The sequence below is a fragment of the Marmota marmota genome, unplaced genomic scaffold, assembly GCF_001458135.2.
Source record: "Marmota marmota marmota unplaced genomic scaffold, marMar, whole genome shotgun sequence".
Taxonomy (NCBI): Eukaryota; Metazoa; Chordata; class Mammalia; order Rodentia; family Sciuridae; genus Marmota; species Marmota marmota.
In genome coordinates, this window is record NW_026000075.1 from 480073 (window position 1) to 505861 (window position 25789).

The 25789-nt window shown below is 36.3% G+C and overlaps 1 protein-coding gene and 1 non-coding gene across 2 annotated transcripts in view; both read left to right on the forward strand.

Annotated features, from left to right (window-relative positions):
• The window catches only part of Mccc1 (methylcrotonyl-CoA carboxylase subunit 1), a 55986-nt gene that overhangs the window by 24799 nt on the left and 5398 nt on the right, over positions 1-25789 (forward strand). Inside the window, exons 8-16 of the mRNA XM_015494219.2 lie at positions 806-917; positions 2173-2254; positions 4057-4184; positions 10477-10660; positions 13536-13645; positions 15112-15328; positions 16889-16975; positions 21767-21816; positions 25080-25217. Of these exons, the coding sequence (XP_015349705.1) occupies positions 806-917; positions 2173-2254; positions 4057-4184; positions 10477-10660; positions 13536-13645; positions 15112-15328; positions 16889-16975; positions 21767-21816; positions 25080-25217 (1108 nt within the window). The remainder of the gene's footprint in view (positions 1-805; positions 918-2172; positions 2255-4056; positions 4185-10476; positions 10661-13535; positions 13646-15111; positions 15329-16888; positions 16976-21766; positions 21817-25079; positions 25218-25789) is intronic.
• On the forward strand, positions 2380-2452 carry Trnam-cau. The gene has a single exon. It is a non-coding gene; the product is annotated as a tRNA-Met (tRNA).

Consider the following 25789-nt stretch of genomic DNA (forward strand, 5'->3'; position numbering starts at 1 on the left):
ATTATTTCTTGCCTTCTACTTCTTTTGCTGTTGTTTTGCTCTTCTTTTTCAAGGATTTTGAGATGAAGTATGAGATCATTTATTTGTTGGTTTTTTCTTTTTTTAAGGAATGAACTCCAAGCAATGAATTTTCCTCTTAGAACTGCTTTCAATGTGTCCCATAGATTCCGATATGTTGTGTCTGTGTTTTCATTTATCTCTAAGAATTTTTTAATTTCCTCCTTGATGTCTTCTATAACCCATTGATCATTCAGTAACCTATTGTTCATTCTCCAAGTGATGTATGCTTTTTCCTTCCTTCTTTTATCGTTGATTTTCAGTTTCATTCCATTATGATCCACCCTTATTTTTAGTCTCCTCTATTTTTAGTCTTTTTCTTATTTGCCAGTCATTTCATATATGTAAATATTTTCTCTTTAGTGTTTATCATGCAATTGGCAACTTCTTCATTGATTTTCTTTTTTTTTATTATTCTTTTTTTTTTTAAAGAGAGAGAGAATTTTTTAATATTTATTTTTTAGTTTCCGGTGGACACAACAGCTTTGTTTGTATGTGGTGCTGAGGAGCGAACCCAGGCCGCACGCATTGCCAGGAGAGCGACTACCGCTTGAGCCACATCCCCAGCCCCTTCATTGATTTTCTTGAGATTGTAATTCTGTTTATAAATCCATAACCTCTATTCTAAGGTCAAAAATTAACTTTTTCTTAAAGAAAGTAAAAAGGAATCCTGGTCACTGTGGCCAACAGTGTTAATTAATGTAATATTTGTCACCCTTAAAGTATGTGTGTGTTTGCTTTTAAATAGGCATGTAGAAGTCCAGGTATTTGGAGATCATCATGGCAATGCAGTGTACTTGTTTGAAAGAGACTGTAGTGTGCAGAGGCGACATCAGAAGATCATTGAGGAGGCCCCAGCGGTAAGGATGTTGAAAGAAAATTAGAAACTTCTCCATAATGTAAATCTTACTTTACATCAGAAATCTGTGAAGCTAGTGACTCCTACCCCTCCAAGTCCTGCTGGATGACAGCTTCCCAGCATGATGTAATGATAGGGTCTCACTGCTGATGAAGAGGGCATTAGTGACCTGGGCTAGCTACATACAACGAGCCATGTTCCTTCTAGGTGGAATCTGGAAAAATCTACTATGATCCAAGTATCTGACTTAGAGTGAGCTAAATAGTGAGGTTTCGGAGCACATTTTAAATTGTAATTAACTAGATTTATTACAGCAATAGAATGGAAAGGTCTGGTTAATTGAATGTGTTTTTTATAGAGAACATTTTTAGCAACTCTTTTGGATGTTCCTAAGATATATTAGCCATCTTCCTACCATAAAGAGGAGGAAAGAGGGCCAACTCCTTTGCTCCCTAAAATTAATTTTTTTTACATCTTTTCAAGTCTTGTTCTTAATGGGTTTAGGTTGTTGTTTGGGTTAAGACCAACTGTGAGGACCATGTACTTTTGGATTTATATTTATTTTTGTCCTGCTGCTGCCTTGGGTTAGATACATTTTTTTGTTGTTGTTTTTATTTTTTTGTTTGTTTTGTTTTGTTTTGTTTTTCAATATGTATTTCCAAAAGTCAGGAATGTGAGATTTCTAGTTAATCAATGTAATTTCTGTTGCAGAGTATATTAGACCATTTGAAGTATATGTCAACAATAATTTCAGTAAAGCAGTGACTGCTTAAATGTATACCTATAGAGCACTGTTTTAAAATATTAAAAAACTTTGCTTACTTACTGATAATATATTTCATTTTGTGAATCTTGTTTATTAGTTTGGAATCTTAAGGTTTCCTCTTATTTCAAGAAATCATTAGGCTCATGATTCAGATTACTCTGCCATTCTGAAGTCATATGAGAGTCATTGAAAGTTTTCATTTTAATACTTAAAATCTTTCATGTAGTTATAAAAGTTATTCTGTACATGCAAGGCATAAAGGTAAGCAAATATGCTGAGTAATACCTGAGATTCATAGAAATCACTAGCAGAACTATTAACTTTTGGTATAATGACAGTTAAACTGGTACAGTGTTTCTTGAGGCAGTATATAACATTAGCTTTTTATCTTTATCTTTTTAATATAGTTATTTGATACCTAAAATATAATACTACATTTTAGTGGAACTTCCAGTAAGTAAAGGTACTAAAAAATATATTTTTTTCATAGCCTGGTATTAAACCTGAAGTAAGACAAAAACTTGGAGAAGCTGCAGTCAGAGCTGCTAAAGCTGTAAATTATGTTGGAGCAGGTATGTTAACCAAAGAGTCAAAAGTAATTTATTTTTGTATCAGTAGGAAAGAGAAACATAATATTTAAATCAGTGGTTTCAAGCTTCTTTGACAATATCCACAGGAAGAAATACACTTTAGGGCTGGGGACATAGCTCAGTTGGTAGGGTGTTTGCCTCATATGCAAAAAGCCCTGGGTTCAATCCCCAGCACCACCAAAAAAAAAAAAAACATTTTATATTGAGACCCAGTGTGCACACATAGGTGATTGTGATTGAATACATATATTTGAAACAAACATTTCACTAACATTACTTGTCCTGATTATATATGGTAAGTTTTGATATTTTCTGTTCTATTTTTTAATTATTTTTATATATCTTTATTTATTTTTTATTTTTATGTGGTGCTGAGGGATAAAACCCAGTGCATCACATGTGCTAGGCAAGTGCTCTACCACTGAACCACAACCCCAGCCCTTCTATTCTATTGTTTTTTTAATATTTTTTAATTGTTGATACTTATTTTATTTATTTATTTATTTATTTATTTATTTATTTATGTTGCTGAGAACCAAACACAGTGCTTCACACATGCCAGGAAGTGTGCTACCGCTGAGCCACAGCCCCAGACCTCTAGTCTATTTTTAAATGAAATTACTGACTTCGTTTTTTGCTCTTTTTGGGGGGGAGGCGGGGGGTACTGGGGATTGAACTCAGGGCCACTTGACCACTGAACCATATGGCCAGCCCTATTTTGTATTTTATTTAGAGACAGGGTCTCACTGAGTTGCTTAGTGCCTTGCCATTGCTGAAGCTGGCTTTGAACCCAAGGTCCTCCTGTCTCAGCCTCCTGAGGCGTTGGGATTACAAGCACATGCCACCATACCTGGTGCCATTTTTTGCTTTTTTAAAATAAACTTAGAGTAATTTTTTGGTTTGGGATTGTTGTTTTGTTTTGTTTTGTTTCATTATTGCATTGCTATGGATTTAACCCAAGGCCTCATGCATGCTAGGCTGAGCTACATTCCCCAACCCTTTAGAGCAGTTTAAGTTCACAGCAAAATTGAATAGAAAGTCACAGAGTTGGGGCTGGGGATGTGGCTCAAGCGGTAGCGCGCTTGCCTGGCATGTGTGCGGCCCGGGTTCGATCTTCAGCACCACATACAAACAAAGATGTTGTGTCCGCCGATAACTAAAAAAATAATAAATATTAAAAAATTTAAAAAAAGAAAAAAAGAAAGTCACAGAGTCTTCATATATTCCTACACTTAAATTAAAGTTTGTTGTTTAAAATATCACCTTAATAAATATAAGGGAAGCTTGCCTAGCATGTTCGAGGCCCTGGATTTGATCCCCAACACTGCAGGGAAAAAAAGCGGGGGAGGGTATTATAGGTCTTTATAGAGTGCTGATAGATAAAACATTAATATATGGCTTAGTTGCTAGACCACCTTTCAGTGTGTCATCTGCAAAAGGAAACTTCCAAGTAACTTCCACAATCAGGGGGGAAAATGTGTTTTTCTCCAGAGAGTTGGAATGAGGTGGGATGTCCTGGCATGAGGTTCTGAGGATCTTGGTGCTCTAGTGCAGTAACACATGGTCCAATCATGCTCTCACTGCAACAGCTGAAACTGATTCATAATTTAGGCACAGCCCCAAATATACTTTTCCATTGCTAAATCTTACGCAGCTCCCTATTGTAACTGACATTCATTTGCTGCTGCAAAGTGTGAGATGTTTTCTTCATTAAATGCAAAATGTTTACCATTAAATGGAGACATCCATAAGACTTGATTTGCTACTGATTTTTTATCTTCTAGGCACTGTGGAATTTATTATGGACTCAAAACACAATTTCTACTTCATGGAGATGAATACAAGGCTTCAAGTGGAACATCCTGTTACAGAGATGATCACAGGAACTGACTTGGTGGAATGGCAGCTTAGGGTGAGAATATTTTTTCTTTTTCTTTTTTTTAAAGAGAGAGTGGGGGAGAGAGAGAGAGAGAGAGAGAGAGAGAGAGAGAGAGAGAGAGATTTTTAATATCTATTTTTTAATTCTCGGTGGACACAACATCTTTGTTTGTATGTGGTGCTGAGGATCAAACCCGGGCCGCACGCATGCCAGGCGAGCGCGCTACTGCTTGAGCCACATCCCCAGCCCCATGAGAATATTTTTTCTATTGAAGATTATTCTTGAAGGAGTGAGCATGCCATTCAGTGGTAGAACACCTGTCTAGCATGCATGAGGCCCAGGACTTGACCCCTGGCAACACATATATTATAATAAATAATAATAATAATAATAATAATAATAATAATAATAATAATAAATAGTAGTAGTAGTAAATAAAGATAAGTCTCTGGCCTCCGAAAAGAGGCATCACTTTGGACAGGATTCACTTTCTGGTGGTTGTGATAAAGACAGGAAAATAAGAGGTAAAAAGTGAAGTTATAGTTGATGCTATGACACTGTTGGCACTATAGGGACTCAGGTTTCTAATTCCACTTAGGCACCAGGCAAGCCAGCAGTTTAGGTTCATTACTTAAACTTGTGATGAACACATGGTCTCAAGGTCAAAGCTTTGTGGTCTATCTAAGGCCACAGCATTCTGGGCCATACTATCATTCGATTTTAGAGGCAGGACAGATGCTAGCCAAGATGAAATGAATTTAAGGCAGAGTTGGGAATGAAGAGCCCAGGGAATGATCTAGACCAATAGAATGATCCACATAAAGTCTTGATTTATAAACTGTTCCAAGCCCTTGAGTAAATGTTCATTCATAATTGTTATTCAGAGTTAATGTTTGGAAACTTTTAAAGCATTTGACATTGATAGGATGTGTCTTCTATATTATACAAAAAGAAATACAAGCCTGGGGTTGTAGCTCAGTGGTAGAGCAATTGCCTCATTATCCATGAGGCACTGGGTTAGATCCTTAGCACCACATAAAAATAAATAAATAAAGTTATTGGGTCCATTTACAACTAAAAAATATTTAAAAGAAAAGAAAGAGGCTGAGGTTGTAGCTCAGTGGTTGAGCACTTGCCTTGCATGCGTGAGGCACTGGGTTTGATCCTTAGCACCACTTATAAATAAATAAATAAAATAAAGATATTGGAAAGAAAAAGAAAATACACCCATAACTATTCTTTTACTGTGGATTGTTTGAGAAATATTAGTATAAACCCGAGTTCCCTAAAGCATATCCTTCAAATGTTAATAATAATAGCTTAGTCTGTTTTGTTCTCTTCAGTTTATTTTACCTCATTCCTCCTTTTTTAATATGAAGGAATATATTTGTTTGTTTTTTGCAATGCTGGGGATTGAACTCAGGGACTCACACATGCTAGACAAACACTGTACAACTAAATTACATCCCCAGCCCTAGCCTCCCAAAAAATTTTTTTAGACATTGATGGACCTTTTTTTTGTTCATTTATTTATATATGGTACTGAGAATCAAACCCAGTGCCTCACACTTGCTAGGCAAGTATTCTACCACAACTCCTGTATGATTCTTTGTTCTTTGTATGTACTGAATCTAAATTATGTTTTCACGTGCTGTGATGTTGAAGTCTTGATTATTTTGATAATTTTGTCTTTTCAGGGTTCCTGTGGACAATAATATGATGTTCCTTTTGCTGGTTCCCTGGGGATGACTGGTGGTTTTAAGGAACCAAAAGATTCTTCTAGGCCTATTTAGCCTTGAGAACTAATGAAAAAAAAACAGATACATCAGGCTAGTAAGTGTTAGTGAACATCAGGAAAAACTAGTGAATTAGAAAATTTCTGGCAAGTGTACTTATGTTTCCCAAATTCAAGGAAATGGAGGATATTTTTCTTTAAAGCAATAACCAAGAAAGTCTAGATCTTTGAAATCATAGAGGATAAAGTTTTCTAAGGATTAGGGACGAAGAAAGCTTTTGTATACCAGGGAAATCAGCATTATTTCTGAAACTTAAGAAATTACAATAGCCATAGGGCTGGGATTATGGCTCAGTGGTAGAGCACTTGCCTAGCATTGGGTTCGATCCTCAGCACCACAAAAAATAAATAAAATAAAGACATTGTGTCCAAATACAACTAAAAAAAATGTTTTAAAAAAATTTTTAAAACAAACAAAGAAAAAAACCACATAGAACTTTTTATTAAAATGTTAAAGAGAATTTCATTAAAAGGTAGAAATGAAATAATACCAGCTAACACATAGTGCTTGCTGTATACCAGACATTTTTCTCTGAAGCATGGAGAGCTTAACCCATTAAGTCCCAAGTTTTCAAGTCTGCAAATATTTTAACAACATTGACAAAGGTGCATTAAAATGGCTTAGAAATCATAGTCTAGGGCTTATATAGCCTTTATTATCATGAAGAACAAAAATATACATTTTCCTACATGTAGGACACTGGGACAATATAGTTTCTTTTATGTATATAAGCCATTTTATGAATAGGACATTTGGCAAATAATACATTACAAAATTATACATTACAAATAATACATTACAAAGAAGCAATTTTTATGACCTCTTAAACAATTAATTTTGGTGGAAAGGAACAAATACTTCAAACAAAGGGTTACATTACATTTTGATATCATCACTGTTCTTGCCATTTGAGAGTAATACAGCTGCTCTTGTCAACTGATAGGATATCATCTTGGACACTAATAGGTCTAGGAGTATTACAGTCTCTTCCTCATGATGGTTTCTCATTGCATCCTTTCGGTATGCTAAGCAGATGTCTCTTTTGAAATCCAACAAGTTTATGAGTTCTTTCTTCATCTTTGTTCACAATTCTGTGAATAATCCATGCATTTATGATTCACATATCAATTACTCGAGTGAACAAAGGCCAAAACCATTTTTTACCTCTAATAGAAGTGGAATATTTGGAAACCAACCAATCATGTTTGTCCATAGCACCACTGAGATTGTTGCAAGTGCCTACTGCCTTTGTTTGAGGCACACTGGCTCTACTCTTTCTTTTTTATTTCCACTATTGAACTTTGCCAAGTAGTTTCATCAGGTCATAGTTTATTCCAACAATGACATATTTATTATCTAACCATTTTGCAATGAGAATTTCGTTATTAGTATCAAATCTGTAATCATATGACCCAATGACTTGTTTTTCCTCATGGTGCTTCTAACTTAGAATCCAATTCTTTTTTTTTTTTTTTTTGGGGGGGGGGGGGGGCGGTGGGGAGCAGGGATTGAACCCAGGGCACTCAATCACTGAGCCAAATTCCAAGCCCGTTTTTTGTATTTTTATTTAGAGACAGGATGTCACTGAGTTGCTTAGGGCCTCACTAAATTGCCGAGGTTGGTTTTGAACTCATGATCTTCCTGCCTCAGCCTCCTGAGCTGCTGGGATTATAGGCATATGCCATCTCCCCTGGTGAAAACCAGTATTTCAAAGGTATACAAACAAGTCATACTGACTGAATAAATTGTCAAGGAAAAAAAAGCATGATTGGGTTCTTTATCACTTCTAACATTTATAGAACTACCTTACTCCCAAGCAGAAGACCATCATTGGGTCCTTCTTGAGAACTTTTTCCAAGTTAAAGTTAAACACAAAGTTATAGCAATATTTCCATATTCCTCACTGTGCCCAGAATGTGTAACCAAATCTTAGGGACTTACCTCTTACAAATTGTTTCAGTGAATTGTGTCCATAAGATCTGATATTTTAACCACTGTCAAACATTCTTCAAAGAAACTGAATGTCATGCATGACTTTTGAGTCATATTTATTAGAAGATGAATTTGAAAACATTTATCTTCAATATTGTCATTTGTTATTGTTGCAAAAATATGTGATACTTTTCAGCTCCAGGAAATAATTTCTTGACATTGCATTTTGATACTAGACATACCCAAATCTTCATCATTTGACCAGTAGTTTCTTATGGAGGGCAGCTTATGATACTTTTATTATGAAAACATAATAATTCCTAAAAGTATTTAACTCATCTAGCTAAGTACTTCAAATTCATGCTTACTTTCTGCAGAATAATATGCATCGTCTATTTCAAGTATTAATATTTCTTCAAAAATCTCCTCCAGGCTAGAATACTCTAAAAGAATTCCTCATTTTCCTCAAGCTTTCAGAATCAGTGTTTTCCCTAATACATTCTTTTTTTTTTTTTTTTTTGTACAGGGATTGAACCCAGAGTGGTTACCCATTTAGCCACATCTTCAGCCTCTATTTCTTATTTTGAGACAGGACCTGTTGCTTAGGGCCTCCCTAAGTGGCTTTGAACTTGAGATCCTCCTGCCTCAGCCTCTTAAACTGCTGGAATTACAGGAGTATGCCACTGCACCTGACTCTAATATATTCTGTAGAGTAGGGAAACACAGGTCACAATTTGTCAACAAAATTACCACAAGTAGCAACATATTAGAGTTTGTCATGCAGCAATATATTGCACAATATATTGCTAAGAGTATACATTGTTCCTGTGTCCTGTTTATAGGACAGCTGCTTTTGAACATTTATAGTTTGGAATACAATGCATTTCTTGAAATAAAATCACAACCTATTTCCATAAAATATTTTCATGTGTGAATTTCTTATATTACATTATCAGTTATATATGTACTATTTTGTTCAGTTGATCATTTAGTAAAAGTAACTTCTGCAGTAAAATTTATGCCATTTTCACAATGAACTTTAAAATATTTCAAACCCTCTCCTCATTACCTATTACTTTCCTCAAAAGAATAGAACTCTACAAACATAATAATTATTTCAAAGTTACCATTGGTAAGTGGTATATTTGTTGCTCAGTTTAAGGTCTTAAAAGGTATTCCATATCTGGAATAATGGGACAAAAAACATGCCCAGGTCACAATGAGTATAGAGGCAAAGTTTGAACCCAAGTGATAAGAGTTGAAATACTGTACCATAAAGGCACTCAGTTCTTTTTTGTTGTTGTTGTTCTAAACAACTGTGGTTCCTGATTTATAGGTTCAAAGAGATGAAACATTTGCTTCTATTTTAAGCTTACCTGTTTAGTTCAGGATTATGCTAAGTTACTTAGAGTCTTTTCTCCTGTATCTATATTGCTTCCTCAGGTTGTCATTTTCTCATCTTGAGGAAACACTCGAAGAAGAGAGTAAAGAGAGAAAGTGACCAAATATCCTCCATTAGCCTTTTCCAAATTGTACTAGTTGAAGAGAGAAATTCATTGTTTTTGTACGTAAGAGCCAAAATAGTAATAATTATAGTAGTAATAAATAATAATGATGATCCTGTTTATAATCTGGTATCACACATAAACTTAATAAGCTTAAAGCCCATGGTGTTAGGGCTTGGGTTGTAGCTCAGTGATAGAGCACTTGCCCAGCATGTGTGAGTCACTGGGTTCCATCCTCAGCACCACATAAAAATAAATAAGACAGAGGTCTTGTATCCATCCACAACTTAAAAAAAAAACACACACACACAGTTTCAGGAGGTGAGGGATGGACTAAAAAAAAAAAAAAATGCTGTTTCCTTTTCCCTTTATCACTCACTTGCTGACAAAGATTACAACGTAGGATGACTAAGGCCAACATATTTATTTCATTTCTGTGAATGTAGTTCTAAACATCAACTAATAATTTATTATAAAAAAGATTGATTTATTGATTTTTAGACTGGAGTGCTAATGTTTTAAAATGAAAACCAAGAGTATCTTGCCAGTAAGAAATTTGGTTTTGATTATATTAAACAAATGTTAATTTTTTTTTTTTTTTGAACCGGAGATTGAACTCAGGGGCACTCAACCACTGAGCCACATCCCTAACCCTATTTTGTATTTTTTTTGAGACAGGGTCTCATGGAGTTGCTTAGCACCTCGTCATTGCTGAGGCTGGTTTTGAATTCACTATTCTCCTGGCTCAGCCTCCCGAGCTGCTGGTATTACAGACGTGTGCCATCGCACCCAGCTACAAATGTTGATTTTTATATTTGCAAATTAGCCATCAGTTTGCCTTTTTCCACTTAAAATCTCTAGAAACCCATTGCAATTAATACATGATTCTCAAGCTGCATCTGTGCTTTAATCTATTTCTGTTTTGCTGAATACTCAAGTGAATGGATAAAATCATAGTTTTCATTTGGCTGTATTGCAAAGTCCATTGTACACTTTCCATAGGGGAAAAAACAAACAGGACCATTGACTTACTAAGTCTTGTAACTGCTATAATTGGTATTTTCCTAAGAGGAATTATTCATCTATTATCAGATTGCAGCAGGAGAGAAGATTCCTTTGAGACAGGAAGAAATACCTCTTCAAGGCCATGCCTTTGAGGCTAGAATATATGCAGAAGATCCAAACAATAACTTCATGCCAGGGGCTGGACCACTGGTGCACCTCTGTACCCCTCAAGCAGACTCTTTCACTCGGATTGAAACTGGCGTTCAGCAAGGTAATGTGAAATGAAAAGTCTCTTTTTTTTTAATATTTTATTTTTTAGTTGTGGTTGGACACAATACTTTTATTTTTTTTATTTTTATGTGGTGCTGAGGATTGAACCCAGGGCCCTGCACATGTTAGGCAAGCACTCTACCACTGAGCCACAACCCAAAAGTCTCACTCTTGTTAAACTTCTAGTGCATTTTTTTTTTTCCTTTGAGATAGGATCTTACTGTATTACTCAGGCTGACCTTGAACTTTGGGGCTCAAGTGATTCTCCTGCCTCAACTGGGACTAGAGTTACCACCATTGTGCCTGGCTTTGGAGCATTATTTATTTTGGGATGGAGTCTTATGGAAATATCTGGCATGTTTTAAAGTAAGGGATTTAATTGATTTCCATCAAATTTTACTTTTTCCTTCTATAAGAGTTAATTTTTTAAAAAACAACTTTTTTGTAGTTGTAGATGGACAGAATGTCTTTATTTTATTTGTTTTATTTTATTTTATTTTTTTAAAGAGAGAGAGAGAGAGAGAGAGGGAATGAGAATTTCAATATTTATTTTTCAGTTTTTGGCAGACACAACATCTTTGTTTGTATGTGGTGCTGAGGATCGAACCTGGGCAGCACGCATCCCAGGCGGGCACGCTACCATTTGAGCCACATCCCCAGCCCTATTTGTTTTATTTTTATGTGGTGCTAAAGATCGAACACAGTGCCTCACCCCTGCTAGGCAAGTGCTCTGCCACTGAACTACAGCCCCCTATAATAATTATTTTTAAAGCATTAACTATGGGGCTGGGACTGTGACTCAGTGGTAGAGTGCTTGCCTAACGTGGGCGAGGCCCTGGGTTCGATCCTCAGCACTACATAAAAATAAATAAATAAATAAAGGTATTATTTATTATTTATTATACATTAAACAATGTACTGTTGTTTTAAAATGCAACATACTTGTTAAAACTTTACCAAGAAAAATTATGTATCTAAATTGAAATGCATAGTGCTGTCATATATAACAAATTAGAATAAAAAATATGTTATATCTATTGTTTTATTATTTTACTTTGTCTAGTTCTAAAAGTGATTAAAATTGACTGTGATATCTATTATAATATAGACACTCTGCCTTCAAGGAACTTAAAGTCAAGTATAAGTAGTATAAGCTAAACAATAATAATAAAAAACAAATTACATTGGAAAGGAATAGTGCAAGAGCTTTCATAGTTTGGCATAGGATTAAATAACATTGGTTATAACTAAGAATTCCTTAGTGCCTCCTATCTATTTTTGGTGATTTTTCTGTGTGGGCCTCTTTTAACATGAGACCCACCTCCCTCATGAGCAGGTATTATTACTGTGCCCATTTTTGAGATGAAGAAACTAAGTCACTAGAGGAGTTAAATGACTTAACTTCAATGTTATCTTTGGAGTTAAGATTCAGACCCAGGCATCTAGCTTCAGAGTCTGAGCCATTAAGATGGCTATTTACTGCCATTTTCATTTCAGTTGCCAGAGTAAGTTACACAATGATGAGCTATAGCACTTCTCAGGACTGAGAGATTATATTAGGTTAATATCATCAGGACCTGCTTTAAGAGGAATTCGTAAGTGAACTTAAGTAGGCAGATTTAATAAGCATAATGAAAAGTGAAGAAAAGAGAAGGTGAAAGTTGTAGTTAAACAACTATGGCTGAAGAAAAGGTCAGGAAGGTGGGTATTTGGAGACGCAGCTGGAGACACCATTTGAGGGCAAATCATATAGCGTCTTACAAGCCAAAATGAGGAATTAATACTTCTTCATAGTAAATTGGCTAAGCCACAGCAAGATTTGGTAGTTAGTGACATTTTTAACATATTGCAGAGCACATTGGAAACAAAAGAACACTGCAGTAGGAAGAATGGACCTTTGGGACAAGCAGAGCTTGCTACATAGTTAAGTTGCTCAAAAGAGAGCACAGATGTAATTCTGAGAAGGGCTTCCATATTCTCCTCTTGGTCCTGAGAGGGGTAATCCAGTCTAGGAAACTGCTCCCAGCCCTCTGTTCTGTGTACCTGAAATCGTTCGTGCATTCCATGGGCATGGCCCGTGTTGTACTCCTGTGATATTTTACTCCTTGTCTCATGTCGCTCTTTCTGTAAGACTCTGAAGGGAAGGACTATGCTTTCCGTATTATATTTGCAGCACCTTGCTCAAGCTGAGGCCTAGTGGGTGTTTAATATGTGTTGATACGTGAGTAGGTGGGTATATGGATAAGAGAGTAAATTGCATCTTCTTGATATTATAGGTGAGAGCCCTGGAGTTCAGAGAGGTCAAACGACCTGCCAAAATGGGGAAAAGGTCCTACAACAATCTGTATGATGCACCACATCCTTGTAATTCGAACCATTTCTGTCGAGTGGGATGTGCCATGGTTCTTATTCTCTAGGACTGTAATCTTAGTAAGCTAGCTGCTTGCTACTTGCTTATCAGCTCTGCCAGGCACAGAACTTGGCACTTTATATTCACTCCTCCCAACACCCTCCAGGAGAGAAGAATTATTATCTTTATTTTACTGATGAGGAAACTGAAAGCGTAGAGGGGGGGAAATGCAAAAAACAGAAGTGAGCGAGAAGTAGGAGTTTCCATTGATTTCCAAAAGAAGAAAGGGAAAAAAGGTTCAAAAACAGATAAGAAAGGGATAGGCAGCCTGCATGTCACTAAATTAACATGTTAGGGTGGCCATATCCTCGTTAGAGTTTAGACAAGTTTTTAAAACCCTCTGAGTCCACCCTGCAGGAGTTTGTGAGGACTAGGTGTGAAATGTACATAAGCAGAATGTCTTGCTTCTCATTTTTTATTTCTTCAAATTTGGACTTTGAAAGGTTCTGTGGTTTTTCAATTTCAGGAGATGAAGTTTCAGTACACTATGACCCCATGATCGCGAAGCTGGTCATATGGGCTGCAGATCGTCAGGCGGCCTTGACAAAACTGAGATACAGCCTTCGTCAGTACAATGTGAGTCACCTGGGGCCGTAAGGACTCTGATGCTTTTGGTCAACATCAAAAGTCATTCTTTGTTCTTGTCAGAGCCTTAGTCTTGTCACCTTATTTCTACCAACTGCCTGTATGTCACATACAAAATGAGTTCCCATGAGGAAATTTCCTATCGATCAGAGTAGTCTTTGAGGACTTCTTGATTTCAGTAAAGAAAGACTGCAGAAGTGAAACTGTTAGGATCAGTATCAGTGTTACATTTTAGTGAAATCCTAGTCATTCTATAAATAAGGCAACTATAAGAGTGTTGTATACAGTCCAGTAACTCCTATCCAAAGGAAAATAATTATGTTCAGTTTCATCCTTTTGATCTCAGGGATCCCTCTGTCATCAGCCCTCCATACTTCACAGGGGCCTTTCCCAGCCTCTCCCTTTAAAAATAGGACCCTTTGCTGTTTTCTATTCCCTTTTAGTTTAAATGTCACATGCTAACAAAAAAACTAGTTTATATTAGATGTTTGTTTAGATATGTGGTTTGTTATATATAGTCTCTCTAGAAAATAAGCGCTTGTGAGCATAGGGACTTCATCTACTTATTCCTCACTGTCCCCAGGGCCTGGATGCCTAAAAGGTGCTTAGTAAATGGCTATTAAGTAAATGAAGAAATAGATGAATGAATGAATGAATGAATGAATGCACTCAAGACTCATACAGCTAGTTTAATCTCTGATCCTCTTTATTTGGTAGATTTGGGTTAATTTTATGTCTTTTTAAAATCAATGTGTAAAATTTGTATTCTCAGGTTGGAAAGAAGTTCCCTTGAGGCCATTGAATCCTATTCCCTCCCCAATGTAGCAATCCTGCCTGATGTTTGCAGTCATTTTATTTTGTGGAAGTGTTAATGTGCAACCATTCTTCAGTATCTTGCAAATAAATTTTATTTATGTTTCTTAACTTTTTTTTTTTTTTTTGGTACTGAGGATTGAATTCAGGGGTGCTTAACCACTGGGCAATATCCTTAACCCCTTTTTATATTTTATTTAGAGACAGGGTTTTGCTAAGTTGCTTATGGTCTCCCTAGGTTGCTGAGGCTGGCTTCGAACTCATGATCCTCCTGCCTCAGCCTCTTGAGCTGCTGGTATTATAGGTATGCACCACTGTCCTGGGCTGTTTCTTAACTTTTACCTGTTTCCTAATCTGAGTCAATTAAATGTCTCTACACTACCTACTGTAACACCGTTGCCATCTCCTTTATCTTATTAAAATGTAGCTTTAAAAAAAAAATAAAATGTAGCTTTAAGTGTGAAATTCAGATATATAGTGGTAGATGTGATGATAGTACATTTTACCATGATACCGTCATAGGTTTTTCCTTTTTTCTAAGGGTTGTCCACAGTAGAAAATATTTAGGGGGAACAAAAAAAGATGCTTTTCCAACTGGATTGTTTCCCCCACTCAGTAGGACCTGGGCTTTATTCTCTTCCTAGATCGTGGGATTATGTACCAATATCGACTTCCTATTGCGCCTGTCTGGCCATCCGGAGTTTGAAGCCGGGAATGTGCACACTGACTTCATCCCTCAACACCACAAAGAACTGCTGCCCAGTCAGAGGGCTGTAGCCAAAGAATATTTATGCCAGGCAGCTCTGGGTCTCATCCTCAAAGAGAAAGCTATGACCGATGCTTTCAAACTCCAGACACAAGGTACAGAATGCGTTTTTCTTTCCTCTGCCTGAAACACTTTATGAATCATCGCTGGGTACACTTCCTTTTTTGTATGTCACTCTTGCCTCCCTTTTCTCCTCTCAGTGACTGGTACCATTCCCTGCAGATGTCTTCTTTAGTGTGAAGGAGAGCTCTGCACAGATCATGGATGAACCCATAAACACATTTTCATCCGCTAAGTGTAGCCTAACTAATCCCCTAACCTTGTAGAAATGGGTCTCTTTTCAAACACTACTTCTTTCTTTCTTTTAAATTTTTCATTTATGTGTTCTAATCAGTTATACGTGATAACAGAATGCTCTTTGATTCTACTTCTTTCTTTACCTCTTCCTGAAGCCTGAGACTTCTGTTGTTCACTACTGTTCTGTTGTTCACTCTGTCTCTATTTAAAAAAATTTTTTTAAATCTAACCTATTTATCTTTTCTTATTAGGAGTATTATATATGCCTATCTTTTTATAAGATCCTTTTTTGAAGATCTTTAATTTCTAGATTGATTCAAAATAGTTTTATTTTATTTATTTATTTTTAATTTTTTCCCCCTAGTACCAGAGATTGAACCTAGGGGTGCTTAACCACTGAACCATATCCCTAGCTTTTTTAACTTTTTAATTTGAGACAGGGTCTCACTAAGTTGCTGAGGCTAGCTTTAAACTTGCAATCCTCCTGCCTCAGCTTCTCAAGTTGCTGGAATTGCAGGCATGTGCCACTGTGCCCAGCATTCAAGACAGTTATTTTGAAGGCTTAAAATTATAGCTCTAGGGCTGGGATTGTGGCTCAGCAGTAGAGCACTTGCCTTAGCAAGTGCAAGGCTTTGGATTTGATCCTCAGCACCATATAAAAATAAATAAATAAAATAAAGGTATTGTATCAAACTACAACTAAAAAATAAATATTAAAAAAAATGTACAGCTCTGCTTTAGATTTTTACTCTGTTCATTTATTATTAAATGCAAATGCATCTAAATGTGCCCCATGTGAAATTACTGAGCCTGAACTTAACATTGTTAGAATGGAGTGTCCTCTTGCTTTCTTTTTTAAATTTATAACTGGTACAGATATATGCTTCTAAATATAATGACTTCAATTTAATTAAGCTACTTTGTCCAACAGAGAATGTACCCCCAAACACCTGTAAGTGCTATATCAGTAAAGTAGAACTGTGAAAGAGACCAGGTGAAAGAAAAATAGTGAGTGATAAAGATTTTGGTGACCTGGCATGCATTTGCCCTGTCAAAAGGGAGTGGCCACTGCAGTTTATGCCACCAGAGAATGAGAGTTTAGGTTGCAAATATTCTGATTCTCCCAGAGAAGCTTGGATTTCTTGTATCAAATTTTCTAAGATATAAATGGGTATATAAATACAAATAAATGAATATATGACAGAACTGGAAGTACCTAATTTAAATTTAAAACAATAAAAAGAACAAAGTAAATAACTGATTCAACAGTTTAGGACCTGTGGTTTATGTTCTTTTGTAAGGTAAATTAAGTAAGCTTGATATTTTAAAATTTGTTTGGAATTTTAATTTTTTTCTAGATCAACTCTCTCCATTTTCATTCAGCAATGGAAGAAGGCTTAACATCTCATACACCAGAAACATGACTCTTAGAGATGGTAAAAAAGGTAAGAAATACCTTATTAAAAGAGAAATATGAGTCATAGAAATATATCACATTAAACTAAAAAAGACAGTTCAGCCTGGTCATGACCAATCAATTACATTTTTTAAAATACCTGCCCCTGGGCTGGGGATGTGGCTCAAGCGGTAGCGCACTCACCTGGCATGCGTGCGGCCTGGGTTCGATCCTCAGCACCACATACAAACAAAGATGTTGTGTCCGCCGAAAACTAAAAAATAAATATTAAAAAATTCTCTCTCTCTCTCTCTCTCTCTCTCTCTCTCTCTCTCTCTCTCTCTCTCTTAAAAAAAGATAAAATACCTGCCCTAATAATGGAAGGGAATATGCCAAAATTAGAATTGATTGGTTGTTGGTGGTGCAATTGATGATTCTTATTTTTCTTTACACTTTTCTATGTTTGTAAATATTCTAAAATATGTCATAAAACATACACAGCAAAACAACTGAGATAAAATATACCAAAATGTTGGCAAGTTTATCATAGGATGATAGGATTTTTCCCCAATTCCTTGTACTTTTTTGCTTTTCAGTAAAAGTGTATTATTTTTAAAAATAAGAAAAACAATATCTAAAACTGTGTCAGAGAGGGAGGATTACCCATTGCTCAGGCAATGTTTTGGATGTTTGAGGTAGAAGTGGATTGCTAAAGAGCTATAATTTATTATGTGCCTTATCACGTGTGAGATTTTGTCTTCACAACAACTTAATGAGGGGGAGTCAGTATTACTCCCACCTACAGATGATGAAACTGAGGCACAGAGGTGAAGTCACTTACTCAAGGATAATAGGTGGCACAGCATTATTGACTGCCCACTCTTTCTGATATTGACTCTCATGATTTTTCCAATGGAGAACAATTTTATTACAAACTAATTTGAATAGGTTCAGAGTAAGGACTGGTTTATTTTAACTGAAGTCAGAAGAGGCTGATACCTAAGCCAGAAGATAGTTAATAAATTTATACCCAGGGTCACATACCAGAGGGATCAGTATCCTGTGATGGCTGGTGACCATATCCCTTCTTCTGTAGGACAGTTTGCATGGGAAGCCAGATGGGTGCAGTCATCTGATGTCCTTGTGAGGTATCCCTGAACTATGAGAGCTCCCTTTAAAAAAAATCTATGTACAAGGTGGAGCCAAATCCTCTTGCCTACTGATTGTTACTCCCTCTTTTTCTAAGCAGAGTAGGATCTTTTCTACTTCAACTCTAGACATTCACTCACTTAGTAACAAATTCCTCATTCACAGAAACTACTTGGGTTACAAATCTTTAGCTATTTTCTTATCATGTGCATTACCTTAAATGCATCAGTATATTTTTAAGCTATCATAAGGAAAGTTTGGAAATATCTTTTACATAGTAGCATTGTGCATATGATTTCCCTCTCCATTTTATGCTAATGTGTGTTTACTCATTTCATTCTAAAAAAGCAGCCCCCAAACTTGGGAAATATCTGTCTCTAGAATCCTATATGCTGAATGGAAGTATCAGAAGCAGTAAAATTTCAATTAAACCTCAATTAAACAGAAGAATTGTGTGTGGGATTGTAATTTAGTAGATCAACCAATTGTTATTTGGCTGGAATCTTTATTTAAGCAATAAGTAGTGTTTTAAATTATGCTGAATTTTTTAGAATTAAAAAAAGTTTCATGTTAAAATAATGCATACATAATTGAAAAGCTAATATGACTCCTGTTCACTACACCCTTTGGCAGTATTCTACAAAAAGAATCCAGGTCTGAGTGTAGTAGCTTTTAGAAATGTTATGGTGAGCCAGGCACAGTAGCACATGCCTGTAATCCCGGAGACTTGGGAGGCAGGAGGATCAAAAGTTTCAGGCAAGCCTCAGCAATTTAGCAAGGTCCTCAGCAACTTAGTAAGACACTGTCTCAAAATAAAAAATTAAACTGGCAGACAACATAGTTCAGTGTTTATTCCCCTAGGTTTAATCCCCAGTACTAAAAAAAGAAAAGAAAGTTATGGTGAATCTCTGAAAAATGCTAATCAGCTGTGACCATAGGAAAATACATCAAAAGTGCCCTAAGAGCCCCAAAGCATTTAAAAATCAAAAGTAGAATCAACTTTTCATGATCTCAGTGAGAATAACCAAGTATTTCAAATACTGTATTCAAGGCTTGAAATTTTTTCTTACTTTGTTACTTTTAGCCATGTTTTACCGAACCATGCCCAACCCTCAATGATAATAACAGCTAGGATATATTGATTATTTGGTGTTTGTTAGATACTTTGTTAAACACTTTCCAAAGATTATTTCATTTACATTTTCAGAACAGGCCAGTGAGATCAGTGTTATTAATGTCAACTTTGTAAATTACTGATCTCTTTGAGCCAAGGCCAGAGCATAGAGAGATAAGTAATCTTTCAAAAGTGACACTGAAAGTAACTGGTGGAGCCAGCACTTGAAACAGAACATATGGGGCCGGGGATGTGGCTCAAGCGGTAGCGCGCTCGCCTGGCATGTGTGCGGCCCGGGTTCGATCCTCAGCACCACATACAAACAAAGATGTTGTGTCTGCCAAGAACTAAAAAAAAGAATATTAAAATTCTCTCTCTCTCTCTCTCTCAAAAAAAAAAGAAAAAGAAACTGAACATATGCATACTTGCCTCATGCCATGCTAGATCTCCATATCTTATTAAATGTATGAGGGTGTTAAGTTTCTCTGGTGAGTGACAAGAAATATGTAAGGGAGAGAGAAACAAGTTTAATCACTTTATAATGCTATAAAAGAATTTAGAATCAATGGCAGTGTCTTTTCTATGATTCTACTGGCATTTGTGTCAGTTAAAACTGCTTTTCATATTTTATAAATTGAAAGAACATTGATTGGGTGTAATTCAGGGCATTTTCTTCTAAGAAAGTTAAAGCATGTTGACAAAATGGGGGTGGAGAATTTTCATACACCCAGTACAAAAATCTTTGAAGAAATAGATATGCTGAGTGAAGTGGAGAAGAGGGAAAAAATATCTTTGTGCACTTTTTTCTATCAAAAAATTCACCATGGGGCTGGGGTTGTGGCTCAGTGGTAGGGCGCTTGTCTAGCACTCAGCGTGAGGCACTGGGTTTAATTCTCAGCACCATATGAAATAAATAAATAAAAAGGTATTATGTCTATCTACAACTAAAAAAAAAATTTTTTTAAATAAAAAGAATTCACCGTTTGGAAATGTATTGGGAAGATGGATGGGGTATGGTTAACATTGCAGACCCTGGAGTTTTTGTGTATTAGTATTTGACTTTTGTGAATGCTTTTATTACTAAGTTGTTTTTTGTTTTTGTTTTTGTTTTTGAAACAACTCATGAAGAGAAAACTCACTTTTATTATAAATCAGGATGAGGGGAGAATCATTATATGCAGAAATATAAATGTTTAGAGGAGAGAGTTTATCCTGCCAGGCAGACTTCCCAAGGACAGTGAGCATGGAGTGAAGAAAGCAGGCATGGGGTTTTATTGTGGCTGGGAACAGCAACATGGTGAAGGAGGAGCCATGAGCAGAGGCACAGATGAGGAGTATTGGCCCATTTCCCCATTTATTTTTTGAGCAGAAATCTGTGTGTGCGGAGGAGAGGTAGCAAATAAAGCTGAGAAGTTGGAGCCGTCAAACCGGGCCAAGTGTTTTGAGTGCACTGGGGACAAGCTAGGAAGCATAAGCTGGAAGGATTGAGATAGGAAGCAGGAAAATCCTGGAGGATCTCCTCAGAGCCATTCAGACCATTCAGCCTGGCCTGGGTCAAGGTAGAGCAATGGGAATGGAAAGGCAAGCATGCACAGGACAGGTACGTAGAGGAAAGAATTTGGTAGCCATATGGGGACTGCTGGAGGTAGAAAGCCCAAAGAAAGATGAGGCAAGGATGACAGGTTGTAAGTACAGATGACAAGAAGAAAAGTGGTGCTAGTCATGGAGCTCACAGGCCAGGAGGGGACAATGATTTGTTGGACCCAGCATGATGGTTTTAATATGCCAGTGTGGCATCCAGCTGGCAGTTAACTAATCAGAGTTCTAGAGAGGAAGGAAAGTCAGGGCTAGAAACAGATTTGAGCTGGCAGCATGAAAGTGATGGTTGAAGTATCAGGAGGTAATGAAATTACTGTGACCTATATGCTCTGCTCCATGATACTTTTTTTTTTTTTCCTGGTGCTAAGGCTCAGACCCTGGGCTTTGTGTATGTTAAGCATGCATGCTACCCCTGAGCTTCTACAAAACTTGATTTCCAACTCCTAGAGTAGTCTTCAATCAATTCCATATTCATGTAATAATATGAATGATTTCGTATATTTGTATAGTCTATTACTGTTTATAAAGCACTCTCTCACTTATGTAATCGTTACATTCTCATACTCACTAAGTAGCTCAGAAAAAAAAAGGCTCAGGGATTTAGTGACTCAAGTTAGGACCACAGAGGAAATCAGAAATTTGGGTCTTAAACTAGAACTTCTATTTATCAATTCATTGTATTCTCTGCTATGACACTGCAGACTTTTCATTGTAGGGCAAATATAGAAAATATTCTACAACTTTAAAAATATCTAAAACTGAATTTTTAAAAAAGAAAAGTTTGAGGTTGAACTTCATTGAAACCTGCCTGCCAGATGCTTTTCTAAGAAAAAGCCTTTATTTCCAGGGAGTTAAAAGATGATGATCCTTTGTGAACAGCTGGTTATCTTAAGATTGAAAATGAGATTTTGGCATCTCAGTTATTGAATAAGTGAATGTCTTCTAATTTTTCTTTAATTTTCCCCCTTTTCCATAAAGATGTAGCAATAGCTGTAACATATAACCATGATGGGTCATATGGCATGCAGGTAAGCTTTAATCAGGTTTTATTCTACAGTTCAGAGCTAACTCTGGCTTCTCTCCTACTGAACGAGTGTTTTTTTTTGTTTTTTTTTAATCTCCAATTTCTCTTAAGCCTTTGACTATTGTAACTGTAGTTAGAAGAATGTTATGTGCTTTTATTTCAGACCAGTTTGGAGAAATTACCCCATATATAGTTTCTAACTCTTTGTTTGCTCAGTTTGGCCATGGTTTCCTTAAGAATAAAAACTTGGCAAGAAGTAATAGCCTTGAATCAGACACCTAGCAAGCCCTAAAGTTATGTATGTGTTTGCCTCAAAATCAGCAGTTCTCAAGTTTTTGGTGTCAGAAACCCTATACACTCTGAAAAATTATTGAGACACCTCCCCAAAAGATCTTTTGTTTATGGTAGTCACATCTATACCAAAATTTACCATCTAGAAATTTTAACTGGGAAATTTTTATTTTTATTTTATTTTTTTTTAATTTTAATATTTATTTTTTAGTTTTCGGCGGACACAACATCTTTGTTTGTATGTGGTTCTGAGGATTGAACCCGGGCCGCACGCATGCCAGGCGAGCCCACTACCGCTTGAGCCACATCCCCAGCCCTTTTTATTTTTTAATTATGGTAAAATGCTCATAACAAAATTTACCATTTAGTCATTTTTAAGCGTACAGCCCAATGGCATTAAAATATATTAACATAGTTGTACAACCATTCAACTCCAAAACTTATTTTTTTAAATATTTTTTTAGTTGTATAAGTGGACACGATGCCTTTATTTATTTTTACGTGGTGCTGAGGATCGAATCCAGTGCCTCACATGTGCCAGGCAAGCGCTCTACCACTGAGCTACAACCCCAGCCCAAAACTTATTTTATCTTGCAAAACTGAAATTCTGTAGCCATTAAACAATATTAACTCCATTCCCTTTTCCCCTCACTCCCAAGAACAAGTTCTACCTTTTTTTTTTTTTCTTTTAAGTGCTGGGGACTCAAATATTCTAGATTCTGTATCCCAACCATTTTAAAGTAGTCTTCAATCAATTGTTAAGACAGGGTCTTGCTTAGTTGCCCAGGCTAACCTCAAACTTGTGATCCTCCTGCCTCAGCCTTCTGGGTAGCTAGAATTAGAGACCTGTGTCACTGAAGCCAGCTAGTAATTCTATTTTTCATGTTTTGAGAGATAGCCATATTGTTTTCTTTAACAACTCTTACCATTTTGCATTCTGACCAGCAGTGCACAAGGATTCCTTCTCCACATCCTGACTATTACTTGTTAAATTTTTTTGTTTTATTTTTGTTATCATGCATCGTTTTTTTTAATAATAGCCATCCTAATGGGTATGAAGTGGTATCTCATTTTGACTTTTAATTTGCATCTCCATAATGTCTAAGAATATTGAAACTTTGTGTGTGGCAGTGGGTACTAGAATCAAATTCATACATGTTGGGCAAGTGCTTTATCACCAAGCTACACCCCAACCTGAGCAGCTTTTTTATATGCTTATTGGCCATTTATAAATATTCTTGGGAGAAATGTCTATTCAGGTTCTTTGCCTATTTTTTAATCCAGTTTTTGTTTTGTTACTATTGCATTATAGACCAAACAGAACTTTAAAACCTATGATTATCCAAGAACACATTCCATTAGCCATCAGAAAGATAGTATCGCATAATTTGATTTATATTTTTATTGCTCCTGGAAAATTCCCCTGTGTACTCATGAAAGGATGAGGGTAAAACAGGGAAATGATATCTTAGTCTTATTATGAAAATAGTTTGACTTCATGCCCCCCCAGATGGGTGTTGGGAACCCCAAGGGATCTACTTTAGTACCTCCAATGTAAAGTTTATGACAGCCCTCAATTAAAATAAGTCCATTACACCGGGCACAATGACGCACACCTGTAATCCCAGCGGCTTGGGAGGCTGAGGCAGGATAATTGTGAGTTCAAAGCCAGACTCAGCAACTTAGTAAGGCTCTATGTAACTCAGTAAGACCCTGTCTCAAATAAAATATTTTTAAAAGGGCTGGGGATGTGGCTAAGTGGTTAAGCACCCCTGGGTTCAATCAATAATAACAAGTCCATTACACTGACAAAATTAAATGCTAGAAAGGTTGAAAAATGTAGGAATTCAAACAAATTCCTATAATAAGGTACAAATTCAGGGACAGAGTAGATCATTTTTAATATTAGCTAAGAGATTTCAAATCCTGCAAAATGGATTTATCAATATGTGTCAGACTTCCCAACATTTTGAGATATACTGGTTTTCTTTCTCTGAGATCCAGACCACCACGAGAAGTCTACCTACTTTAGTACATGAGAATTGTAACTCATATTGGTACTTCTGGTTTGGGGACCTCTCTTATCCCTTGGTAACTAGTAATTGCCAATTTGCTCTATCTCAGTTCATGAAACTAAATCCACAAATTTAGAATGTGCTTTTGTGAATCTTTAAACAAAACTGTTTCCAATCTAACCTTTACATCGTGAGAATTTGTCAAACATTCAAATTGCTGTTTTAGAAGGTTACAAAGCAGACTAAAATGTCATATTTAACTTAGGATAGATGAGAACCAATGTATAAATATGGCAATATGACCTATTTCACCTTAGCCCACGTAATATGTTTGAAAAGAATAGCCATAGGATTTCTACACTAACATCATGGGAACTGAAATGAAAAGTACAGAGATTTAAGTGAATTTTCTATGCATAAAAATTTTTTCTCTTGAGTGTCTATGTGAGAAGATATTCTTTTAAACAAATATTCATGTTCTTTTTGTCAGCTTCCTTGAAACATTACATTTGAAATCTGTTCTTTGGCACATAGTCTCTTAAAGTGAGAAAATTGTGGTCAATCTTCTGCTAATTTGTCATCTTAAATCATAACTAAGGCTCATGAATTGGATCTACATGTTGATGAAATGAAAGAAATACCATCTAATTATGTAGTTCTAGCTTTTCCTATTACTGACACTGGCATAGGAAAAATAAATTTGACTTTAAACTCAGGTACTCAGAAATGAATACTAACATGTAATATACCCAAATGAATTTCAATAATTTTGCTTAATTTGATTTATATTTTTATTGCTATTCTTTCTGTTCTTAAATGAAACTTTATCAATGGTGTTATGCTTTGTATAACCTTTTTTTTCTTTTAATTATCTCACTGCTGTTTCTAAGTATTTTGATTCTATTAACTCTGTAGAGTTGTTCACTTACTTCAAAGATTGTATTTTTCTATTTTTTTCCAGATTGAAGATAAAACTTTCCAAGTCACTGGTGATCTTTATAGTGAGGGAGACTGCACTTACCTGAAATGTTTTGTTAATGGAGTTGCTACTAAAACTAAGCTAATTATCCTGGAAAACACTGTTTACCTATTTTCCATGGTAATGTTTCTTTTTATAATATCACCCTTAGGGTCTGGAACAGAATTGTTTGACCAGAGGCATTTCACTGAAATATCAAAAAGATTCCACTTCCTTTAGCCACCATGGTGATCATTTTTCCCTCAGTTTCCCTCTCCAAATGTGTCTCTTTGCCACATTCTAACCTTCTCTAAGTTCTCTGTTCACTCTTTTATTCACATAGGTTCTCAATATTCAATGCATAATCATTCTCTTCCTTGAATTCTAAAATAAGACTTGCACACTCCTTGTGAGTCTCCCCTGGTCAGTGGGCAGTGTTCTTATAGGGCTTCCCCAGCCATTATCCTTCTGACACTGGGAATTCTCGGGATTTTGGAGGACGAGACCACTGGGAGAAGAGTCCACTGGGCTGAGGGCAGTAGGAAGGCAAGTGGGGTTAGTGGGGATCTCTTGCAGGCTGTGCATGGTCTTGTTTGGGAGGCTGCTACCTGATGAGTCCCTATCCCCCTGTCTGGGCAGAAGGGGAATGCATGATCAGATGTACTCTGGCCTTTTTGGAGTCTCCTCACATTTGGGAACCCTCTTATAGATCA